This window comes from Hemiscyllium ocellatum, chromosome 6 (genome assembly GCF_020745735.1).
Source record: "Hemiscyllium ocellatum isolate sHemOce1 chromosome 6, sHemOce1.pat.X.cur, whole genome shotgun sequence".
Classification (NCBI taxonomy): domain Eukaryota; kingdom Metazoa; phylum Chordata; class Chondrichthyes; order Orectolobiformes; family Hemiscylliidae; genus Hemiscyllium; species Hemiscyllium ocellatum.
In genome coordinates this window covers 118,116,269-118,141,892 of record NC_083406.1, presented here as the reverse complement: position 1 = coordinate 118,141,892, position 25,624 = coordinate 118,116,269, and the positions used below count along the sequence as shown (strand labels likewise).

The 25,624-nt window shown below is 41.0% G+C and overlaps 1 protein-coding gene across 1 annotated transcript in view; it reads left to right on the top strand.

Annotated features, from left to right (window-relative positions):
- Positions 1-19,647, top strand: part of acer3 (alkaline ceramidase 3) — a 186,604-nt gene extending 166,957 nt beyond the window's left edge. The window contains exons 10-11 of the mRNA XM_060826306.1: positions 5,054-5,099; positions 14,960-19,647. Coding sequence (XP_060682289.1) covers positions 5,054-5,099; positions 14,960-15,016 — 103 coding nt within the window. The 3' untranslated portion in view covers positions 15,017-19,647. The remainder of the gene's footprint in view (positions 1-5,053; positions 5,100-14,959) is intronic.
- Positions 19,648-25,624: the final 5,977 nt, after the last annotated feature.

The window sequence follows — 25,624 nt, the reverse complement described above, 5'->3', positions numbered from 1 at the left end:
CTGTTGAATTTCTTACTTTTAAGAAACATCAAGCTCTTTTGCTTGCCTTTCTTGGAAGAATAAAACATGTACTTATAGCCCGGGAACTGCAGCTATTTACAGAGACAGCCCATCTCACCTCTTCCAGGCAGTTATGGAGAGGCAATAGAAGCTGGTCCAGTCAGATGGCCTACATCTTAAGAACAATCTCCAGGTGCCTACTCAATGGTATTTTAAAAAGCTGACCATTGTCTCTGAATGTTTATTCCATTTTAGCTATTTGCTTACAGAAGAAAAAATCTAATCTCTCTCTGTTCAAGAAGCTTAATGAACTTTGAGCACAGGATGGGAAAGCAAATACATTATCCACGTTCTAAAGCTTGTTTATATCAGCCCTTTTTAAAGCTTTAATTGTTTTGTAAACTCTGTAATCCATCTCCTCTAATTGCTGTATTTCTCCAATGAAAATAAATCCAATTGCTTTAGGTCTCTTTATGACTTTGTCTCAAAGACTTGTAACTGACCTGCTCTAACTAACTAACTACTCTTCTCTACAAACTTTCCTTTTTAATGCTTTGATATAAGGTGAAACCCTATTGCCACATTTCAAGGATACCTTTACAATTAATACTGATTCTTGATAAAGCAAGGATTTTTCACTTGTGGGATGGGCGCATCACTGGCTGGGTAAGCATATATTGCCCGTCCCTAGTTATAGAGTCATAGAATTATACAGTATGGAGACAGGCCCTTCCTGTCCAACTCTTCCATGCCAACCAGACTTCTCAATCTGACCTTGTTCCATTTGCCAGCATTTAGTCCCTATCCCTCTAAACTCTTCCTATTCATATACCCTTGAGAAGATGGTAGCGAGCTGCCTTGAACCGCTGCAGTCCATCTGCTGTGGGTTGACTCTCAATGTCCTTGGCAAGGGAATTCCAGGATTTTGACCCAGTGACAATGAAGGGATGGCGATATATTTCCAAGTCAGGATGTTGAGTGGCTTGGAGGGATCTTGCAGGTTGTGGTGTTCCCATGCATCAACAGCCCTTGCCCTTCTCGATGCAAGTGGTCATGGATCTGAAAGATGACTTGCAAAGAGGCTTGGTGAATTTCTGCAGTGGATTTTGTAGATGGTACACCATACTGCTACTGAACATCAGTGGTGGGGGGAGTGGATGCTGATGGATGTGAAGCTTTGTGCTGGCAAGTACAAAGCTTCTGGAGTGTAATTGGAGCTGCACTTATCCAGGCAAATTGGGAGTATTTCATCACACTCCTGACTTGTGCCTTGTAACAGGCTTTTGGGAGTCAGGAGACTACTTACTCCACTATGCCTAGCATCTGACCTGCACATGTTGCTGCTGTATTTATATAGCAAGATCAGTTTATGGGTGATGATAACCCCCAGGTATTGATACAGAGAGATTCGGTGATGATGACACCATTAAATGTCAAGGGGCGGTGATGGTTAGATTGACTCTTACTGATAACAGTCATTGCCTGGCATTTGTATGAAATGAATGTTACTTCCCATTTGTCAGCCTAAGCCTGGATAGTTTCCAGATCTTCTTGCATTTGCAAATGAATTGCTTCAGTATCTGAGGAATTGCAAATGGTGTTGCACATTATGCAATCATTGGTGAATATCCTCTCTTATGACAGAGGGAAGGTCATGAACGAAACAGGTCACCTCAGATGCTATCCTGTAGAACTCCTGCAGAAATGTCCTGGAGCTGAGATGACTGGCCTCCACGAAGCACAACTATCTTATGTGCCAGGTATGGCTGCATCCAACAAAGTTTGCCCCTGATTCCAGTTCCATTGATTCCAATTTTGCTAGGTTTCTATGATGCCACACTTGGTTGAATGCAGCTTGATGTCAAGGGCTGACACTGTCACCTCACCTCTGGAATTCAGCTGTTTTGTCCATTTAGAACCAAGGCTATAGTGAAGTCAGGAGCTGACTGACAGAACACAACCGGGCAGCACTGAGCAGGTGCTGCTTGATAGCTCTGTCGATGACACCATCCATCACTTTACTGATGATTGTGAGTAGATTGACAGGATGGTAATTGGCCAGGTTGGATTTGTCCTGCGTTTTGTGTATGGGACATATTTGGGCAGTTTCCATATAGGTGGGTAGATGCCAATGTTGTAACTGTACTGTAAGGATGTAACCAGTTGAGACATGGCTTCCAATGCTGGCTTGAATTTTATTTCTCAGCTTCTGTTTTGTTCGTTCTCTTTCAATTGTAAGTCAAAACTAGCAATGAATGTTTGCGGTTGAAAATTCAAGCAGTTCACAAAATAATGAAATGCTGCCATGAAAAGACCTACTTAACATGGGCACAGAGAACACCAAATGTTAGAAATTTTATCAACAGGTTAGAAATTAGAAAACAAAAAATTCACTCACTCCACCCCAAGAGAACTAGAGACATTCAACACGCCCGGAGAGGGACTCAGTTGGAAACCTTAAAGTTAAGCTAAATGCTCCTCTGCTGAGGTGGGATATCAAACGCTACAGAAATATGTCATTGATTCGATTTTTTTAAAATTCAGAAATGCATTTATGAAGTAGCCAGTCTTGATAAAGATGTCGACTATAATTAAGTGGTAACACACTCTCACCTCCTCTTCAGAAGATTGGATTTTAAACTTACTGTAATCAAGGCTGACATTTCAATGCAGTACGGAGGGAGTTCTGTGCTGTCAGCTGCGCTGGCTTTCAGATGAAGGCCATTAAGTTTAAAGAAAAATATCCCATGGCACTATTGAAGGAACACTGGGATATTTTGAGGTTGCAAAAGGTATGTTATAAATTTGGATTCTTATTTCTTTAATGGGTGATTTGAGATGGAGCACAGTGATGTAGGAGATGGGAACGTTACTTTTATTGATTCTGGGTACAGAGGTGTTACAGGATGACTGATATTCTCTTGCTGTTGATAGTTACGCTGCTGCGCATTTGGCTTATATGTTTGCTAATGCCAAGTGAAATACGCTTATTAATTCATTCTGCATGCCTGACTTTGGAACAAGAGGCCAGAATAAATTCATTTTTTAACAATGTTTATAAAACAGTCTGTCAAAGGCAGGGATCAGGGGGCACATAGCAAAGAAATGGTTGGAGTCAAAATGCCAGACTGTGACCTCGGAGTCATGCGCAGGGTCAGATTTAGACTGTGAGAATCTCAGAAAAATGAAAAGGAATGTGTACTAATTAAATGGGGTTATGTTTTAAATGCATTCAGGCTGGAATTGGCTTGTCATTCTGACAAATTTTATTTTGCTAGTTGCAAATGCTGTATTGAACTTGTGGGTGTAATCTAGGGGCAAGAACACAAGTGTAGAGAAAACGATGAGGCTGAGAAGGGGTGGAACCGTTTTGAGTTCATGGCACAAGTTTATCCATGTTTTGCTGCCATCCTGGGGAGGAGATGATTGGAGAATTGTTTTCAGCTCTCCGATTATAAAGCAACATCCTTGATTGCAATTCATGGCAGTGGTTTTGTCTTTAACCTTGTTTCATTTACTTTTCTGCTATGTCTGTGTCCTTTGCAGCTCTTTTCAACTCTCTGCGCAGCTCTGTTGCTTTTCTGTGTCAAAGTTGGTGGAGGAATAATTTTTTAAATGCTGGTGGAGGGTCATACCACCTTAATAATTATTAACAATTGAATTTCAGTGAATGTAACTTGTGAACCCATGTACCACACTTGACAACCGTGACTACGCTACGTATCATATTTTCTGTTAAGCATTTTGAGGTTGGGAAAAGCAGTTGTTAAATTTGACTTTAATCACGCAAAGCACCCCTACTGTACGAGTCTGAAATTAAAATGTGAGCAATATGATTGATAGATAATGTTGTTCAAACACAGTGACTGTTCTGCACATGTATGGGCAGGCATGGCTATTGTGCTCCACCAATTTCTCAACAATTTCAATGAGATGAAACACCAGTAGATTTTTGGTTTTTTTTTGTTATTTGTTCATGGGATATAGGCGTAGCTGGCAAGATCAACATCTGTGGCCCATCCCAAATGGAATATCACCATATTTAAAAAATGCTTGTATTCATCAATCATGTCTCTCAGCCCCTGAATATCTCAAAGTGCTTTATTAAGTACTGTTGTTATTTTGTAATGTGGGAGATAAGCAACCAATTTGAGGGAGAGTAACCTCCCACAACAGCACTCTGAGAATGATCAGAATAGTTTTTTTCTTTGCTGTCGTAGATTGCAGATAAATATTAACCTGAACACACAAGATTTCCACTGGTTGTCTTCAAAGCAGATGCCATATAATATTTGACATCCATCTGAGAAGGCAGATGGGACCCCAGTTTGGTGTCTCATTCAACAGATGAATTTTGGATTCATCCGATGTTTAAATACCTATAAATGCATTATCCTGATGACCTGGAGAGTGCCAGAACGTGCAGTGACATAGATTGCGCAAAATACAACTGACCTGATCAGAGAGGCTAAAACCAGGGGCCATCGTTTTGTTTTAAAAAAGGAGAATGTCACGTAGGTCTGGAGAAATGTTTTTACTCCGAGGGTTGCGAACCTTTGGAATTCTTTTCCACAGAGGGTTATGGATGCTCAGTTTTACATATGTTCAAAGTAGAGATTGGTTGATAGATTTCTGATTGGCATTGTTGTTTGAGGATGTAGAGGGCAAGTGGAAGATATGGAAGTATTCAATCAGCCACAATTACATTGAATAGCAGAGCAATCTTGATGGGCTGATTGGCCTACTCCTGTGCCATTCCTAGCCATGGAACAATGTCCCTGCATGCCAGGATTTCAAAAGAGGAATAAATGGAAGTTGGAGATTCGGATACTTGTTTTGCAACTTGTATTTCTTCATAGCCGTGGTGCACACGAATGTGAATATTTAACCACTTAAACTGGTTTGGGTTAGACGGTATTGCAATCTAAAGACCTTGCCAAGACCAACCAAGCAGAATAATGACCAGTGCAATTGTACCGTGATGTAATTGTCACAGATATCAGCTGATAATCATGTAACGTTAATTCTGATCAAAATTACTTTTTATTTTCAGTATGTATACGAGAACTCTATATTTGAAATACAGACCTAAAGTGAAGGTAAGCCAAAACTGTTCATGTGTATATTGGTGGTTATAAGTTAAAGTTGAGGTTTTTTGTAAGATAAGGTCATAATGTAATGAAACAGGAAGAATGGTTTCTCTACACATAAAGATACAAATAGAACATTACAGCGTAGCACAGGCCCTTCAGCCCTCGATGTTGCACCAACCCCTGTGAAACCAATCTGAAGCCCATTTAACCTGCACTGTTCCATTTTCATCCATATGTTTATCCAATTACCATTTAAATGCTCTTAAATTTGGCGAGTCTATTACTGTTGTAGGTAGGGTGTTCCACGCTCCTATACTGAGTAAAGAAACTACCTCTGACATCTATCCTATATCTATCTTCCCCTCAATTTAAAGCTATGTCCCCTCGTGCTAGCCATCACTATCCGAGCAAAAAGGCTGTCACTGTCCACCCTATCTAACCCTCTAATTATCTTACATGTCTCAATTAAATCATCTCTCAACTCCCTCAGCCTTTCCTCATAAGACCTCCCCTCCATACCAGGCAACATCCTACTAAATCTTCTCTGAACCCTTTCCAAAGCTTCCACATCCTTTCTATAATGTGGCGGCCAGAACTGTACTCGATATTCCAAGTGTGGCTGCACCAGAGTTTTGTACGACTGCAACATGACCTCATGACTCTGAAACTCAATCCCTCTGTCAATAAAAGCTAACACACAGTATGCCTTCTTAACAACGCTATCAACCTGGGTGGCAATTTTCAAGGATCTATGTACAATGGACACAGAGATCTCTCCACTCATCTACACTCCCAAGAATCTTACCATTAGCCCAGTAGTCTGCATGCCTGTTTGCTCCTTCCAAGTGTCTCCATCTTTTTTATTGGGCACGGAGTACGTCATTTAATTGCTCTGTGCCTTAAACCCTTGCACTGACATTTACTCTATATCACTTGAAACCTGAAGTTAGCAAAAACTCTGTCAATCTTAGATTTGATGTGGAGGTTTTGGACTGGGCTGGACGAAGTTAAAAATCCCACAATACTAGGTTATAGTCCAACAGGTTTATTTGGAAGTATTAGTTTTTGGAGTGCTGCTCCTTCATCAGATAGCTGTGATCTCAGGTTTAACATTGTAGAGGGTGCTACCATTCATCATGTATTCCCTTGCCTTGTTTATCTCCCCGAAGTGCATAATCTGTCACTTATCTGGATTGATTTCCATTCCATTTATCAGTCCATATACATCTTCCTGTAATCCAAGTTTATCCTCCTCATGAATTACCACCCACCAGTTTTATGTCATCTGTGAACTTTGCTATATTCAAGTCTCAATCATTTATCTTTGCCACAAATTGCAAGGGCCCTAACACTAATTTCTGCAGAACCCCACTGGGCACAGGCTTCCAGTCAGAAAATCACCTCTCAACCATCACCCTCTGCTTTCTACCACGCAGCCAATTCTGAATCAGTTTAGCCAAATTTTATTGCATCCTGTGCACTCTTACCTTCACTATCAGTCTCCCAGGAGGGTCTGATTAGATTAGATTATTTACAGTATGGAAACAGGCCCTTCGGCCCAACAAGTCCACACCGCCCTCCGAAGAGTAACCCACCCAGATCCATTCCTCCAGACTAATGCACCTAACACTGTGGCCAATTCACCTGACCTGCACATCTTTGGACCGTGGGGAGGAAACCGGAGCACATGGAGGAAACCCACGCAGACACAAGGAGAATGTGCAAACTCCACACAGTCAGTCACCCGAGGTGGGAATTGAACATGGGTCTCTGGTTCTGTGAGGCAGCAGTGCTAACCACTGAGTCATTGTGCCGCCCCACGGTGTTATCTGTTCTGGGATCCTTGACAAACTACACATTTGACTATAATGTTACAATACTTATGATTTTTTAAAAAATATCAGTTCTAGATTACTGTATGAGTACTATACCATAGAGTACGTGCCAAGAATAGATATTTATCACACAATTCTCCTCTAAATTTAGACACAATCTTCAAACATACCTTAAGGAAAAGAAAATTGAATATTCAAACAAATATATTAAGAGGGTTGTACTATCAGACCAGTATAGTTTCTTCAAGCAATGAGGCACCTTTACCTCAAACTTTCTTTATGATAGATGACTTTTTTTTTGGCCTGGACCTCGAGGCTGGGACTTTTCACTGGAATGTAAGAAGTTGAGGGGTGACCTTATAAAGGTGTATGAAATCATGAGGGGCATGGATGAGGTGAATAGCAAAAGTATTTCACCTAGGATAGGGAAGTTGAAAACTAGAGGGCATATTTTTCGGGTGAGAGGAGTAAGATTTAAAAAGTGACCTGAGGGGCAACTTTCACACAGAGGGTGGTTAGGATGTGGAATATACTGCTAGAGGAAGTAGTAAATGTACAACATCTAAAAGATATTTGGAGATACATGTATAGGAAACATTTAGCAGGAGATGGGCTAGATGTAAGCAAGTGGGACTAGTTTAGAATCATTGAATCCCTAGCGTGGAAACAGGCCACCTGGCCCAACACTCCAGAGAGTGACCCACTCCCCTACTCTATACTTACCTCAGACTAATGTACCTAACCTACACATCTCTGAACACTATGGGCAATCTAGCATGGCCAATTCACCCAACCCGCCCATCTTTGGACTGTGGGATGAAACTGAGCACCCGGAGGAAACCCACACAGACCCAAGGAGAATGTGCAAACTCCACACAGACAGTTGCCAGAGGCAGGAATTGAATCCGGCTTCCTGGCGCTGTGAGGTGTCAGTGCTAACCACTGAGCCACCATGCCGTTTAGGAAACTTGGTTGGCGTGGACAAGTTGGACTGAAGGGTCTATTTCCGTGCTCTATGACTCTTCAACCAATTTAAAATTTTTAAGGTACAGGTTTTATTAATCAAAATCCAATGAGTTGCATATTTGATAGGTTTGTATAATCAGAGATGTCAATGAGATTTGAAATTCAACATGGTTTGCATATAATATGCTTTAACGCTAAATATGCTTTACATAGTTGACAAATATAATATGGCTTATATAAAATGCTTCACTTGTGTCTTTAGACACCACTAGTAATACCCAAGTAACAATAACTGCTACTTCCAGCAACGTGGTATGTTTTATTAGATTGAAAATATAAATGTACTTCACTGGAATACTATAAATCAAATACTTCAGCAAAGCACATATGGAAATATTTAGGTCTGAGAATCAAAAGCTTGGCCAAAGAAGAATCTTCAAAGGTGGAAAGCAAATTCCAGATATGAAGGAGGATAGAGAAAGTAGTACAGAGCTTAGGTCTTAGGCAACTGAAGATGCACCCACTAATGTTGGGGCAATTACAATCAGATTTTAGAGGTCAGAGGGGCAGCATGGTGGCTCAGTAGCCAGCACTGCTGCCTCACAGCATCATGGACTAGGTGCAACTCCAGCCTTCAGCAACTGTCCGTGTGGAGCCCACCCAGTCTCCGCCCCCCCCCCCCCCCAACACCCACACACACACACACACACACACACACACACACACACACACACACACACACACAAACACACACACAATATCTGCAAGGGTATCCTCAGGATGCTCTGCCTCCTCCCACAGTCCAAAGATGTGCGGGCTAGGTGGATTGGCCATGCCAAAATTGCCCATTGTGTCCAAGGATGTGCAGTCAGGCTAAGTGGATTAGCCAGGGGAAGTGCAGAGTTTGTGTTTGTGGCAGTCTTTTCATGGAATTTTGTAGACGACGTTGGTTTTGTCCGTGGGTTGTACTGGGTCTTTTAAGTTTTAGTTTTTGTTTGAGAGTGTTGGTGGGTTTGTGTGCTACTAGGATTCCAAGGGGTCTTAGTAGTCTGGCTGTCATTTCTGTGAAACTTCTTTGATGTATGGTAAGGTGATTAGGGTTTCTGGCTGTGTTTGGTCTGCTTGTCGTGGTTTGTTCTTGAGGAATCTGTGCACTGATTCTAACACTACCTAGGACAAACAGGAAGAGAGTTAGCCGCCAGGATACACGAACACCAGCTAGCCACAAAACAACACGACCCTCTCTCCCATGTAGCCCTACACACGGAGGGAAAAAAAGCACCATTTCAACTGGGACGACACATCTATCCTGGGACAGGCTAAGCAAAGACATGCCAGAGAATTCCTAGAGGCCTGGCACTCCAACCACAACGCCATAAACAAACGCATAAATCTGGATGCCATCTATCAACCCCTCAGAAAACGAACAGGAAATGACATCACTATAAACCCCAGGAACCCCATCCAGGACAAACATATAAATAGAAAGCAGGAGACAACAGCTTCACTTGGAGGTCATCACTGATGATGTTACCTAGCCAGGTAATGAAACGTCTGGATATCAAACCTACAGCTCAGCAAGCAAACCTACACCCTAAACCTCAACCTGAGCTACAAACCTTCACAAACCTTGCAAAAACGATAAAGAGCCAGTTTACTGCAAACAAAATGTGTTCAAGCAAAGTTGCAAAGGATATTAACAAAAGATTTAACTTGTGTAGATAGGTATACTGCTCAAAAAAAAACACCCAGCATAAAGTAATATAGAAACATGCAGACCTTTAGCATAAAAGTCCTTTGACCAAGTAACAGTTAAATTCAGGAATAAGAATTATCTACCATCATACAAATGTTGGTCTGGAGCCAAAGTTGGCATTGTCTCTTGGATCAATTATGGATCACTGAACTCGCTTTTCTGGATACAGTGGTATCGATTTAAAATCCTCCTTTAAAATGAGGTGATGCTTAGGTCTTCCAGAGATCTTCAATGTCTTTCTGATGATTAGGTTTTTGGAGAAAATGAGAGAGGACAAAGGTTATTTCCCCAGGCAAGATATTTCTCTGACCATATGTTTTCAAATCCAATAGTTTTATGTGACCACAATCCGGGTCTGTGGTCTGTCTGAAAGTTTTGTAGACTTGATTGCTCAATAGAACAGCATGTATTCTGCAAATGCTTTTTTTTTCCCTGTAGCAGTTTTCTTTGCTTTGCAAAGTAGTTTTTCCCAAAAGGTCCAAGATACAGATGCAGATCTATATTCTGAATTAATAAAACACCTTCCTAACACTACCTTACTTGTTCCTCTTAATATCTTGAAAACTTAATCCTTCTAAATTCTAGGGAGTAATACCATAATTCATAATATTTGCTTTCACAATTCTCCAGGAGTCAAGCTGATGGAATTTGCTGGGATGTTACAACGGACAGTTTAATAAAAGGGCTCAATCTTAGAAAATAATGACCAAAACAATGACGACAAACTTTAAGGCAGGCTCACATTATTTCTGAATATTTTGGTGCTCAAGATTTATTGATGGTGGTAGTTGCACCTGCACATCTGAATTTTGTGCTCTTTACCTGAAAGTTCCAACAGGACTTGTCAAGCTGCACTCTGATTAAAGCATGCTGTGCAGAATCCCTTCAGTTAAGACTTTCTTGTGTTTAAATGTACGTTAACCAGTCGAATGGTGGAACAGACTGGATAGCCTATTATTTTTTCCTGTATTAAGTGATGTGGACAAGGCTACATAAATTCCTTACTCCTTACTTGCCTTTTCGTGCAGGAGCCACTGATGCCAATCCATTTGTATTCCAACAGGAGTTAGTATCTTAGTGGCTAGAGGCACGAGTTTTTTTAATATGTGGAAGTTAAAACACAAGAATACAAATTTCTGTGTACTCTGAATATTTTTGCTCTATTCTGTTTGCCAGTTTTTCTGAGATCTCTGAAATACAAGAATTCACAAACAGCTTTAGTAATTCAGAGTAAAATAGAAAATTAAGGCCAATTGGTGTTTGGGTATTGCTAATTTAAATGCAATGAGATACAGAGGCTGTTTATGAACCTAAATAATAGTATGTAATAGTGCTCATGTGATGCAGTGGTAGTGCCCCAATTTCTGAGCCAGGAGGCCTGGCTTCAAGTCTGTCCTGCTCAAGAGGTATGTCATAACATGTACAGACAAATTTGATCAAAAATGTCTAGAAAAGTGTCATGTTTACCAGATGGTCAATGCCAATGTCTCGTTCCACACAAACTTTATCCACATGTTTAACCTATTAGTGTATCCTTTATTCCTTTCATTTTGGGTTCATTCAACTTATCTATGGTGTTTGCCTGAACTATTAAATGTGGCAGTAGTGCAAAAACATACCTTGTTGAAATGTTCAGCAACTGCCAGAGATTGCCATGGTCAAACTTCAGGGATGACTAATGCCGCCTCTCTCTCTCCTACCCCACCCCACCCCACCCCCACCCCACCCCCCCACCCCACCCCACCCCCCCCCCCCCCAACCCGCCCACCAACAGCAAGTTTGCAGCGGTAACATATTTAGGAATAATGCAAATCTGCCTCAAAGTTTGCCATATTTGTTTTAGCGGGGTTTTATTTTGTTTCATAACCTTTCCATGACTTTCATTGAGATAAAGTTGAAAGCAAGATACTGTAGATGCTGGGAAACTGAAATGAGGATGAAAACTGCTGGAACAGAAACCAAACTTGCTGGAAAATCTCAGCAAATCTGTGAAGAGAAGTCGGAGTTAAAGTTTCTGGCCTGGTGACCTATCTTCAGAACACACAAATGCTGGTCCTGCTGCATTTTGGAACAAGGAACAAGTTTAATGTTTCGAGTCTGCGGCTTTTCATCAGTTTAGACACTAAGTCACTGACGTGGAATGTTACTGTTTATGCACAGGGATTGCTCCCAGTATCAACCCCCAGATCTTCTCAATTGAAACAAAATCTCCTGAGACGATTTGACTGGGTGGATGTTGAAAGGATGTTTCCCCTTGTGGGCCAATCTAGAAATAGGAGCCGTTGTTTCAAGATAAGGGACAGCGATTAAGTAATTTATTTTTTCTGAGGGCTGTGAATCTTTGGAATTCATTTCCTCAAAAGGCAGAAGATGCAGAATCTTCAAATATTTTTAAGGCAGAGTTGGATAGATTCTTGATTACCAGGGGGATGAAAGACATTGGGGATATACAGGATTATAGAGTTGAGGTTAAAATCAGACCTGCCACAATCTCATTGGATGGTGAAGCAGGTTTGAATGGCTGAATGGCCTACTCTAATTATTCCTTGTTCATTTGTTCCATTAATGGAGAGCTCCATCTGACACTCCATATTTGTCTCAGTCAAAGCATCTTTTTCTGAGCTGTGCTGTATTTTACTTGGACACTTTTTTCAGAAACATGTTTTGAATTGTTTTGCTCAGCAAGGAGGTTAGTGCTGTTAGAAATGGTTTGCTGCACCCAATATTGGCATCCCTTGCTCCTGGACAGGTATAATACTGTACATGAAGTCCTGATGGTAGCATAAGGCTGTGCTGGTCTCCATTTACACTGATGAACTCGAGCAGACAGTAAGCCCAGCATTTGCTTAACTCTCCCCTTGGTCTCTATAACCCCTAATATGCACTCAGTAGCACTCTGCACTGTCTCTGCAATCACTAATGTACACCCATTAGCACCGCCAAACAGAGATTGCAGCCCCTAGCATTTCCATACTTGCACTCCCCATAATGCATCCTCTGTAATGCAGTCACCAATAATGTGCAAACTCTCTCTTAAACCCCAGTATGTGTTCATTAGAATTATCTAGAGAGACAGCAACGCAGCGTGTAATCACTAACACTGTGTGCCGTATCTGTAACTCCCCTAATAGATACTTCCTAGCACAGACCACAAATACGTTGTGAATGAACATGCAGTCCCAATCATGCAACCACTGTCAATGCACGAAGGCTCTCTAATCCTGGATTTTGCACATTTTATTCACCATGGAAGGTGATAAATCTAAATTCAAACCTGGTACCTTTAAGATCATAAACCCAGATTCATCCAACCGAGCTGCCTGCAACTTAACTTCCAATTTTAGGTTATTTTCTGTTGTATGTAGAAATTTAAATATATTTAGTTGCAGTCCATTATTGCACTTAGTTTTCTACACGAAAGTAATTCATCATTTTTAAAAAGAGATGATGTTTACGATGCTGATTCATTCATCTTTATTGGGGAGCTCAATCCCAAATGGTGTCTCGTTTAAGGATCATTCTTGGAATGATGCACTAATATTAAGAAAGATGGGTTTATTCCTGCAATTTCCCAGATGGAACTTGATTTGAAATGTGCCACCTTTTAAACTACAGAGCAGAACCCATATCAGTCCAACAACAATAACAATTTGTGTTTATGTACCACCCTTACCATTACAAAACTTCCCAGATTCCTCACTAGCACATTAATCTGAGATTGAGCTGTATGAAAAGACATTAAGCTTGATTACAAAAAGGCTCGGTTTTAGGGCACACCTTAAGGAGGACAGAGGTGGTACAATGTTTTAGGGAGGGAGTTCCTAAGTTTTGGTCTAGGCATGAAACTCAGGAATGCACAAAACCAGAAGGAACACAAAGGTTTTAATTTAGGTAGGGAGGGATTTGAGCACGTGGATGTGCATTTAATATTCCAGACATTTATGGACTGGGAGCTAACATAAATCAATGCTCATAGCTCTTGAGTGAAAGAGTTAGGTTTTTATTTTTATTCATTCAGGGAATGAGGGCATCGCTGGCCAGGCTAGCATTTTATTGCCCACCCCTAATTGCCGAGAGCACACCTTAAGAGTCAACCACATTACTGTGGATCAGAACTCACATGTAGCTCAGACGGGGTAAGGACAGCTTAAGGACATGAGTGAACCAGATGGGTTTTTCCAACAATCGGCAACAGTTTCATGGTCATCATTAGATCCTTGATTCAAACCCAGGTAGCAAAAACCGTACCAGAGGTTCTGGATTCATAGTCTAGCGATAATACTGCCATCTTTCCTCCAGCCATCTGAATTTGGATAAGCACTCTCTCAAAAATGTGAGTTGAGAATAAATAGTCCTGCTCTGGCAAGTACCCTGCTTTCAAAGGACTACTTCACTTACACTGAGAATGCTGGAACACCTGGTATTATAATCATTTTTTTTTTGCTATCTCTCATTGAATAACAAATAGAACAAAACTACTGATTCTCAGTTCTTTCAAAAGCCCATATCCGAGAGGCCCAGAATCCCCTAAAGTAATTTAAAGCAGAGTGGGAAACAGGCACCATTGCATTCACACAGAAAGCTGTAGTTTGAAGGAGGGAGTTTGGGTGAATGGAATTGTTCCGTTTATTTTTGGTCAATATGCTGATGCCCTACTTGAGAGACATCCAGACGTAATCTAGACAGTAGATTATTCCAGTGCAGTACTGAGGGAATGCTGCATTGTCAGAGATGCTGATTTTTGGATGAAGTGTTGATGTCAGGCCTTGTCTACCTCTGTCAGGTAGACTTCAAAAAATCCAGTGGGGGTTTCTTGAAGACAACAGGGGCGTTCTCCCCAGGGTCCTGAACTAATGTTATCACTCAACCAGTATCATTTCAATGTGTCAGCAGGTGATAATTGCCAGGTGGAATCTCATTGTGCTCAAATTAACCTCTAGTTTCCACGTTACGGTTACTATAATTCAAAAATAGGAGTAAATGACTGCAGATACTGGAATTAGTACTGAAAACAACAAATGCTGAAGATCACAGCAGGTCAGAAAGCACCCGTGGAGAAAAGAGCAACCTAACATTTCGAGTCTGGATTCACTTCTCCAGAGCTAATGTGAATGAAGAGTCATCTAGACTCTATATGTTGGCTTGTTCTCTCTCCATGGATGCTGCCTGACCCACTGTGATCGCCACTATTTGTCTAATGTTTTCAGTCTAATTCAAAAGTACTTCATTTGGTTATACATTGTTTGAGGTGAATGGTGCTATAACAATGCAATTTCCACTTGTTTTAATTGTTTTTTTTAAATTTGCAGTTTCTGCTTGGTGTCTGGCCTATTATTTGGGTGGAACCTCCTCCTAAGAAGCACTAAAAATGCCAAGGATTGAAATCTCTGGCAAAGAACAAGCTGGACTTCAGCACTGAAAGCTGTTTTATCTAATTCTGCAAAGCGAGTGTAAATGAGTGGAAAATGGTTTGAAATGAATCATGGAGAGAAAGAAACACACTGATGATATATTTCCGATCATGCCGAGTTTTTGTATTTATTTTTTTAAAATGCTGCCAGGTGTAGTAGAATTATCTAGGAGGTTAATGTGTACAATGGGAAGTCAGAAATACTGCAGCTTGTGTGATCATGTTTGATAGAACTCTGATAATCTTCTGATAACCAACTTAATCAGAGAACAGCTAATGTTCTTTAGATCTTTTTACACTTGGCCAAACTATTGAACAAATTATGGACTGAAACTGAGTGGTTCACTGTACCCTAACATTTTTTAAAAATTTATTTGTCTCCTGTTCTCAATTCTGCCCATTTAAGGATCTTAAGAATTTACTTCACTAGACTTATGATGTCTCTCTGAAAATTCTCAAGACCAGAGGTGTGCATTGGGTAGTACCTCAACATGTAAAACAAAGGGCAAGTTCCATTCCAAGCCTTGGATTGGGAAACAAAGTACCTCATCTCAAAATGGGGGCTGGGGTGTTGTTTAGCGAGAAAGTACTGGTCCATCTCTTCTCATCCCTCCTGCTTTGAAGGTTTTGTTCCTGATCACTTTAACGCCAGTACTGCCACTCACACTGCTGGTTACTGAGTTTCAGTATTGAGAGAGACTTTTAGGGATTTGGGCTACAAAGCAAGGATTGTGGGGTGACGGGAAATGTCAGGATCACTCCTGAACTGCGATTTGAGTGAGAATGAACGTCATCGTTGTCCCTCTCATTAACTAGTGAAATGGTAACAGAGGGGGTAGAAAACATAATAGGGCTTTGCTTTCTAAGAATTTAATCAGTTTGTGCTGGTCACTGAAAAACTGAAAATTGTGTGCGTTTGGATTGTATTTAAACTGCATATCGTGTTCACTGTTCTTTCAGTAACCTTTTATATTGGAATTTTATAGCTAGAGTTTGTGTCCTTCATTAAAGCCCAAGAATTCAATGGGGATTCTGCTGTCAGATCTAATCGGGAATCATTGGAAAATATAAATACCATTTCTTTGGGGATTGTGCAAAATAATGATAGGAGGTAGCGAGTTCCCTGCAGAATTTCGGGGCTTAGTGTTATGCATTAGTATTTGAGCCTGGGAATGTGGCCTCTGCATACATTGCTAAGGGCTTTTAGCAGTCCTGCTCTTGTCATTGTATTATAAATTTTGTCTGTACTTGGTTCAGACATTTGAGGGTTAAAATCCACCTTATTTCAAAGTCATTTCCCCACTTCCTTCAACCCCTTTCTCCTCAGCTCACCTTTCCACATTTGTTCTAATCATGCAAGTCAAATCCCTTTCCAGGTTATCATCCTGGGAATGCACTAAAATTATTTTCTCATGAATGTCCAAGCACCATGATCTGATGCAAGGGGGAATTAGCCTCCATTCTGTTCTGTCTCCAACACAAAGTCAAATGTCAGTTACGTGGCAACATAGAAGTTTGAGAACTCAGCTCATAATTCATTGCTCCAAATTAATTTAGCTAGAGTGACATAGGATCCAGCAATGTAACCTTTATAAACAAACTGCAGGATTTTGTTTTTAAATGACTTAACAATGGGGAAAAGAGTGTTGCAAGACACAGCGTATCCATATTATTTTGTAAATGGGTGAGACAGGCTTTCACATTGGTTATTCTCTCACATTTTAAACTCTACTGCCCTGTACACTTCAAACAAAGGACTGACGATTCAGGTTCCCAATATTTCTAGCTCATGGTTTAATGAAGGATGATTGATTTGAGCCTGATGTGGTATGAGGAAGTGGTTTTACTGTATTGGTACAGTAGACAGAGTGCCCAGTAGCTGTGTCAGTGAACCCACTGCCTTTACCCCAGCTGCATTTTGGCACCTATCGTCAGAGAATAGGAGTGAAGGAAGTGCAAACTTATCTCTCCTGTGATCCAAACCAGAGTAGTGCCCAATAATCTCTCCATGCACACTTCACCATTCTCAACACACTTTCCCCTTGTTTCTGAACGCCTGTAAGTTTCTGAACAATTCAGGTGTGTCTTGTTAACACTTGCTACCAAACTATTTGAATTGCATTTATTGAAACTTTTCCATTTGTCACTTTAACAAACATTCAAAATTTTCACATTCCAGAAGCAAGTTTTATGGTATAACTGTATTTTTTTAAAAAAGAGACTGAGTGATGAGTAAATGTAATTTATTTCTACACTGTACAGTCAGCACAGCCATCACTCCAGTTTAGGAAGCCAGCTTCATTTCCCATTACACACCAGTGAGGGTTTCACAGGGAGGCTATAACAGAAACACTCTGCCAACTGAAACATGGAACCAAAGTTGCTGTCGCTAGGACCAGTGCAGTAATACTGTGCGTATCTTTGGGTTACCAATACATTTGGGGTTTTTAATTTTTCATTAAGTGGTGAAGGTTGGGAATCTAAGGAATTTAGCATCATTTACAGGCGAATGCAAAGAAAAAGTCTGGAAGTCACTACTATAGACCTGCGGACCAATGTTTAGACAAGAGGTATCTCTTTACCCCTAGCACCAACCACCGACACCACTCCCTCTTCTATAATAAGCCGTGGTGATTGTTTTCTTAGTTCAAATGAATAGTATTACCAAGGAGGTGAAGTCAGTAAGCAACGTCACTCTAGTTCAGTTTGTCCAGCTCCTGCTTCATAAGTACAGCCAACATTACAGCCATGAGTGAAGCAGCTCTTATAAAGTCAATCAATTTGCCAATTATAAGACAAAGTCTGTTTAATAAAAATCCTATCTACTAAGAACAAAAAAGTGATTAGCCAAGTACAGTTGGAGTGGTTGCAGCTTCACTGATGGGACACAACTTTGGAAAAGGAGCAGGTTGTTCTTCAGTTTTCATCATTGTGTGAGAACCATATTACCACCAAACTAAATGCATCGTGCAGTTTTGAATCATCTTTGTTTTTAAAATGTGTGCTTAAGTTATAGTTGGATTTAGGTTTGTTGCTGAGAGCATGACTTATTTTGGGGTGGTTTCAAAGGGAAAGGAGAGTTGGCTGAATCTCGAGTTGGCTCTGCCAGGAATGGTCACCATTTTGAGATTTGTGCATCTTTCACCAATGATGATAATTAGAGATTCCTACTCCTGAACATCCGAATCTGTCACTGCACACCCGCCTCCTCCCACCACCTCCAAAAAAAATCTCTCTCATGGGCACACTGTTCCACAGTGGTCCAGTCACTCGAAACCAAGGTTATGACAATCTAACAAACAGAATGTTTCGATGGAACACTGAGACTTTAAAACAAGGGTCAGAGATGAGGTGCCACAAGGGTGCAGTGTGGACATTGTGATTCTTTGCTTTTGATGTTCAAAACTGTCCTGACGTCCCAATGCCATGCCCCAAATGATCAAGTGAGAAATATGTGTAAATACTTTAAGAATTGTCCACCCATTCTGAAACTGGAAATCATGTGCCTAAGATCATTGCATTATTTAATTTCTTTTTTTTTCCTTTGAGTTTCTTTTACTTAATGCAGGGAACCAAAGTGTTTTGTTATTTTGATTTGGTTTTTTTCAATATTCAAGGGGAGTTTTGAAAAGGGATGTTTTCCTCCCACAAAATCAGACCTGGAGTAGGGTAATCCAGATGTGTTGAAAGAAATTCTGCTGTAATCATGCTGTTAATGAAGCTAGGAGCACTTTATGACCTTTGCCTGTTAAATGTGATATCACTAATACTTCAAAACACCCATCCCTCCCTCACTGTTGAGTGAAACTTCCTAAAGGTCATGAATCTCAAAGTCAATTTATTCTCTAGCTTTGAAATACTTACTATTTGTAAGTGTTGTTGCAAGTATACACCTGCGTTAGTAAAACTTCAGCTCTTTCCCATCTAATCTGAACATTCAAAGGCAGGACTTCCTGACTGGGATTGCAAACTCACCTCCACAATGGCCGTTATGTAGTTCTGCCCCAACCTCATTCTCACAGATCTTCTGTCCACCACCTAATTCTTCTCACCCCTCAACTCGCTCTCAGGTTTCAGAGAGATTGCAACAATTGTCAAGCCTTGAAATAGGGTGGCAGTGGGAAAAAGTTGGGGGAGCATTGGCTTTCAGTCTGCACCATATATTTTGTGAATTTATCCCTAACATTGGCAACAGATGCACATCGGCGTTTCATTGTGGACCTACACTGATGTTTAATCTCTGTCCACTCCGACAGCACTGATCTGTATTGCATGTGTGAGAAAGGTTATTAGAATATTCCACAATCAACTCATAAACTGACCAAATTTTCTTTATAATGTAATTTCTGTAATCATTTTATAAAGTGTCTCCACTGAATGTTGCTCTGCCTATTACAACAGCGCTAGACATCACAAGGTGTCCTTAGAATGCACACTCGAGGTGCCAGGAACGGGCAACAAAAGAAATTAACAGCACCAGTGTTAACTATGAGAAGACCATTTAAAATATTGGATTGTACACTATTATGAATTATGTGTAATAATATTTCAATATTAATGTAACTAACTTTTGTGAAAGATTAAAAGCTGACAAAAGAATATCCCTCTGTCTCCGTGTGTTATATACATTAAAGATTTTTCCTGTTTGCCATGATTTAAATTGGGACTTCCGTACATCTTGCCTCTTAAAAGACCCCATTTTCCCTTCAGCAGTACTTAATTAAATTGCTAGTGCTTAATTTGTGTGTTACAGGACCTATCAGCTAAAGATTTGAGTTTGCTAACTAATTATGCTTGAATTACTTGAATTTGAGTAATCTGTTCATTTTTGAACTGGAGCCAGTCAAAATGGTTACAAACACTGCCAGATTGTTGTCAGTGTTGTTTGAGAACAAAACCTATTGCTCCTTTAACCTGAATTGACCTTTCTCATGAGTGCAATGTTAAGCAATGTTTTAAAATAATAAAATAACCAATTTAATTGCCTTCAAACTTGATTCAAGGTCATAGCGTGTCTTAAATGAGCTTTTGATCTACAGTGTAGATCCCTGCTCCAATTACACAAACTGTGCTTGTTTTCCGAGCTTATAAATATTCGTATCTATCTCATCTGTCTATTCCTCTGGTACAGCTGTTTTGAGTGCCAATGTTGTGCATTCCACACAATCTGTTCTTTCATCTAAGCAGCTATTTGGGTCATAGGACAGAACAAAAAGCATTGGGCTTGGAAATGGGTGTAGGAGAGAGATTAGCCTTGTGTTTGGCACCTAGTTGTGTTGGACGGGTTCAGCCCTGATACAAGCAGTGGTCTTGTTAGCCTGGCATCTATTTGGTACACCTATTTTGGTGAGCTCTATTGCTTTTCAGAGATCATATTCTCGATACTGTCGAATCTGAGATCGTGTATGTTCTCCCTCTGCAGTTTCACCATGCTCAGACATGTTGTGACGCATTTCTGGAGCATGTGAGACTTGAACCTGGCTCTCCTGGCTCAGAGATCGAGACACTACCACAAGACTGTCTCTGAGATTTTATGCAATTAGCATTAGCTGGCTAAGCAGAGGGCTTGTGTTGGATGGCGATACACCACAAGAAATAGAACAGGAGGAGGCCATTCAACTTTTGACCCTGTTCTGCCTTCCAGTACGTTATGACTTCGATGGATTTCAAAGCATTGGAACTAAACCTGCACAAAATCTAAACTCCACTTTTGAGATTTTTTTTATTGAACCCCCCCAACCCGGGTGTCTGTTTTTGAGGAGTGCAGGAGGATAAATGGTTCCCCGTTTCCACTCTCCTCCTCGTGAACATGTCATCAGCCCTGAGCAGTTTGTCTAATTTCTCATTCAGTGAGAGCACCTGGGTAAACATGTTTATTAAGTAATAAGAGTATAGAATATTTCACAGGCAGCAGACGAATGTAGGGAAGATGTTTCCTCTTGTGGAAGAATCTTATACTAGGTGTCACTGTTTAAAAACAAGTGATTCCCCGTTTAAGACCGATGAGCATCTTATCCTCTGACAATCCTTTTGACCTCCTTCAAAAGGTGGTGGTGTTTTTTTTAAAGCAGAGGTGGATAGATGCTTGAAAAGCAAGTGGGTGTGGTGAGCGATGATTATTGGGGGTAGGCAGGGATTTGGAAGAATCAAGTCAGCCATGATTTTACTGCATGGCGAGCTGGGGTTGGAGTTACTTTCTCCTCATTGGTGTGTGTGTGTGTAGAACTGAGGCACTGTAAGATGAAGGAGTCTCCCATTTAAGATAGATGCGAACGCACTTCTTAAGAGTGTAGTTTTTGAATTTCTCTTTTCCTCATGAACAGGGGAGACTGGGTCGTTAAATATATTCAAGGTGAATGGGGGGAGACTGGGTCGCTAAATATATTCATTGCGAATTAGAGATTTTTTTTAATCTACAAGTAAGTAAAGAGTTAGGGGATGGGATGCAGGCAGGATATGGGTGTTGTGGCTGTAGTGTGTCTCTTTTACCTGTGGGATTTTACCTAATAAGGACATCAGGTGCTATACGAATGCAATGTTGGGACCCTGCCTACTAGTCTGCTGTGGATCTGCAAGCTGTACACAAACAGGTATCTGGTGGTTTTCTGAAATATCTATTTAAACTTATCACATTATACTTTATTAGCTCATGAGATGGGGTTGTTGCTGGTTAGACCAGCATTTATTACCCATCCCTAATGCGCTGAGGGAAGTGCTGAGTGGATGATCTCTCTCAGCCACCTCGAGTGGTCTCCAGTATCACAGATACCATCTTCAGCCAATTCAATTCAATTCACTCCATGTGATATTTGAAACCAGTTGGAGACACAAGATACTGCAAAAACGATGGGCTCTGACAACATTCTGGCAATAGTATTGAAGACTTGTGCTATAGAATTTGTGCTTCCCTAGTCAAGCTGTTCCAGTTCAGTTACAACACTGGCATCTATCCTACAATATGGAAAACTCTGGGTATGACCTGTCCATGAAAACAGAATTAATCCAACCTGGCATTACCACCCCATTAGTCCACTCTCAATCATCAATAAGGATCTGGAAGGCATCAGCAATAACCTGCTAGCTTGGGTTCTGCCAGGGCCACTCAGCTCCTAACCTCATTACAGCCTTGGTTCAAACCTGGACAAAAGAGCTGAATTGTAGAGGTGAGATGAGAGTAGTGCCCTTGACATCAAGGCTGCATTTGACCAAGTGTGGCATTAAGGAGCCCTAGCAAAACTGGAATCAATCAGAATCAGGAATACTCTCCATTGGCTGGAGCCATACCTGGTCCATAGGAAGGTGGTTTTGGTTGTTGGAGGTCAGTCTTTCCATTCCAGGACATCGCTGCAGGAGTTCCTCAGGGTCCTTGGCCGAATCATCTTCAGCTGTTTCATCGATTATCTTCCCTCTGTCATAAGGTCAGAGGTGGGGATGTTCACTGATTGTACAATGTTCAGCAGCATTCACAATTCCTCAGATGCTGAAGCAGTCCATGTTCAAATGCAAAAACATCTGGTCAGTATCCAGGCATGGGCTGACAAGTGGCAAGTAACATTCACGCCACACAAATACCAGGTAATGGCCAGTGGTATTATCACTAAAACTGTTAATCCAGAGACGCAAGTAAGACCTAGAGGACCTGGGTCTGAATGCTGCTGTATCAGATGGTGGAATTTGAAATCCATTAAAAATTCTGGAACTAAGAGTCCAATGGTGATCGTGAATCTACTGTTAACGGTTCATTAACATCCTTTCGGAAGGAAAGTGGAATCCTTATCTGGTCTGGCCTACATGTGACTCCAAACCCAAAGCAATATGGTTGGCTCTGGACAATTAGGGATGGGTACCTGTTTTCTTAAACATTCGTGCAGGAAGTACAGTTGTTCGCGGATGGAACTCTCTCGGATGGCATTCCTTTCCCATCTTCGGGCAAGTTGTATCGTGTTGTGCCCATAGGTGTTGGCAAGGTTTGTGAAGGTTTGTAGCTCAGGTTGAGGTTTAGGGTGTAGGTTTGCTCGCTGAGATGGAGGTTTGATACCCAGACGTTTGGGTAATAAATGGTGGCTTAGCCAGCGATGCCCACATCCCGTGAGTGAATTTTAAAAATGGAACAAGATCTGGACAATATCCAGGCTTGGGCTGACAAGTGGCAACACAAATGCCAAGCAATGACCATCTCCAAAAAGAGACAACCAAGTATTGTTACCATCACTAAAACCTCCACTATTAATGTCCTGGGGGTTATTATTGACCAGAAGCTGTGAACTGGACTAGTTACGGTATCCCGTATCCCAAATCCCAGTTCTGAGGAAGAGTCACTGAACTCAAAACGTTAACTCTGATTTCTCTCCACAAATGTTGCCAGACCCACTGAGCCTTTCCAGTTTTGTTTCTGATTTCTAGCATCTGCAGTTCTTTTGGTTTTGTTATAAATACAGTGGCTGCAAAAGTAGGTCAGAGGCCAGGAATATTGCGGAAAGTAACTCACTTCCTGCCTCCCCGAAGCCCGTCTACCTTCTACAAGGCACTTTGGAGCAGTGTTATGGAGGACCTTGCTGTTCTTGATTGTGTTTACATTTTGAACTTTGCTTCGTCTTCAGGTTCTCCTTCTCAATAAGCTGACTTTCAGAAAGTAGTCAGCTGGAATCACAAGATTGCAGACATTGTAAAGCATTAGACCAAAACTCCTGATCAAGTATCAACATTGGTGTAATCACTGCTTATCTACCAGTAGCCCCTGTTCACAAGGAGATATCAGGCCTATTATTTACATTACCACTCTTAATTCCTTAATCCTTAAAGGTGGAACATTACCTTTGGAAAAAAAAGTACATTTATGAGGCGTTTCATTTATCTCAACGCCCCAAAGTGCTTCACAAATAATTTGTTTATTTAGTTTCCCCTTAATTGCATCAGTTTTTACCTTAATGCTTCCTGTGAGAGCAAATTTCAGATTCTCTATGCTCTTTGAGGGAAAAAAAAGTGCATCCTCAATTCCTTATTGAATTAATTAGTGACAATCTTATATTCATGGTCCTGCTTTTTAATCTTCTCTCACATTGAAACAGCTCCTCTCTGTCTAAACTCCTGCCTCCCTATCTTAAAAACCACTCAAAGGCCCACTGTTTGTAATGAGAAAGCCACATCCTGTTAAGTCGTGACCCCTCAGTTTTACTGTCCTTCTTTGTGACTCAGCCTCTTTGTTCATGCGTGCACTGGCTGAAGGATGATTCTTGTCTCATCGTCTGCCCTCGTTTCATCCTGAGTCACTTTTCTGGTAACTTGCTGTTTCCCCTCCATCTGTAGCAGGGTGAGGTGGCAAGTGTCCAAGTCTATCTCAGCCCACGCAGGAATGGGAACTTGCATTGTAGGTATTAATTCTGAATTGGAGTCTGGATATTGAACAAACTGAGCTAAATATCTTCCAGTGGTTCTGAGTGGGTAACTGGACCCGTTGCATTAACTCTGCTTTCTCTACATAGATGCTGTCAGACTTGTTGAGTTTGACCACAATTTCTGATTTTGAGCTAATTGCACTTTTTTCCCAGCCTTAAAATGTGGGAACCAGACTTGTTCACATTGTGATTGGCAGCATCCTAGCTGCCCCAGGCATAGTGTTAGTGCAGGTTTGTGCATGTTGTATGTTGCACAGTGTACATAGGTCTGGAGGCCACACCCACGCCCACGCCCTCTCCCATCACCCAGTACAATACATTTGTTCAGAATATCGTAATCTAATCCCATCAAGACAAGAGCGCCAGCAAAATAAAAGAGAGTGATAAAATGTCTTTCTGTTCAATCCAGGGTTCGCATCAGAAAGCAAATGGTGAGAGAACTCCCTCTACAAAACAGGAATGACATTCCTCAAAATCCAACTCTCTGTTGGGGAGACAAAAGCAGAAATTGTTGGAAAAGCTCAACAGGTCTGGCAGCATCTGTGCAGAGAAATCAGAGTTAATGTTTCGGGTTCAGTGACCCCTCCTCACCAGACATGAAAAGTTAACTCTGAAATTCTGTTCTCAGATGTGCCAGACCTGCTGAGCTTTTCCAGCAATCTCTGTTTTTGTTTCTGATTTCCAGCAATCACAGTTCTTTGGGGTTTCTTCTTTAGATGGGCGGGGTGCAATGTAATTGGATCATGGAGCGAGTGCTCCATCTTGTGGCCATGTTGAGAACTGGGTCTCCTCATTGGCAGAGCTCAGTGGTATGATGGGGTAAAAAGTGAGGTCTGCAGATGCTGGAGATCACAGTTGAAAATGTGTTGCTGGTTAAAGCACAGCAGGTTAGGCAGCATCCAAGGAATAGGAAATTCGACATTTCGGGCATAAGCCCAGTGATGTGATGTCTGACTGGAAGTATTCTTCATCACCAGATGCAAACTGCAATAAAGTTAAAAGTATTTTGCAAGTTTTGTTTTTAAATGGGAATGTAACCTTAAATTTAGTTAGGCTCAGGTAGGAGATTATGGTAAATATTTACAAATAGCTGGCTTAAACTGAATTGTATTTAATTCCAGGGACCACATTTTCTTCCATGAGTGAGGGTGATGTTTGAGATTCCCCAT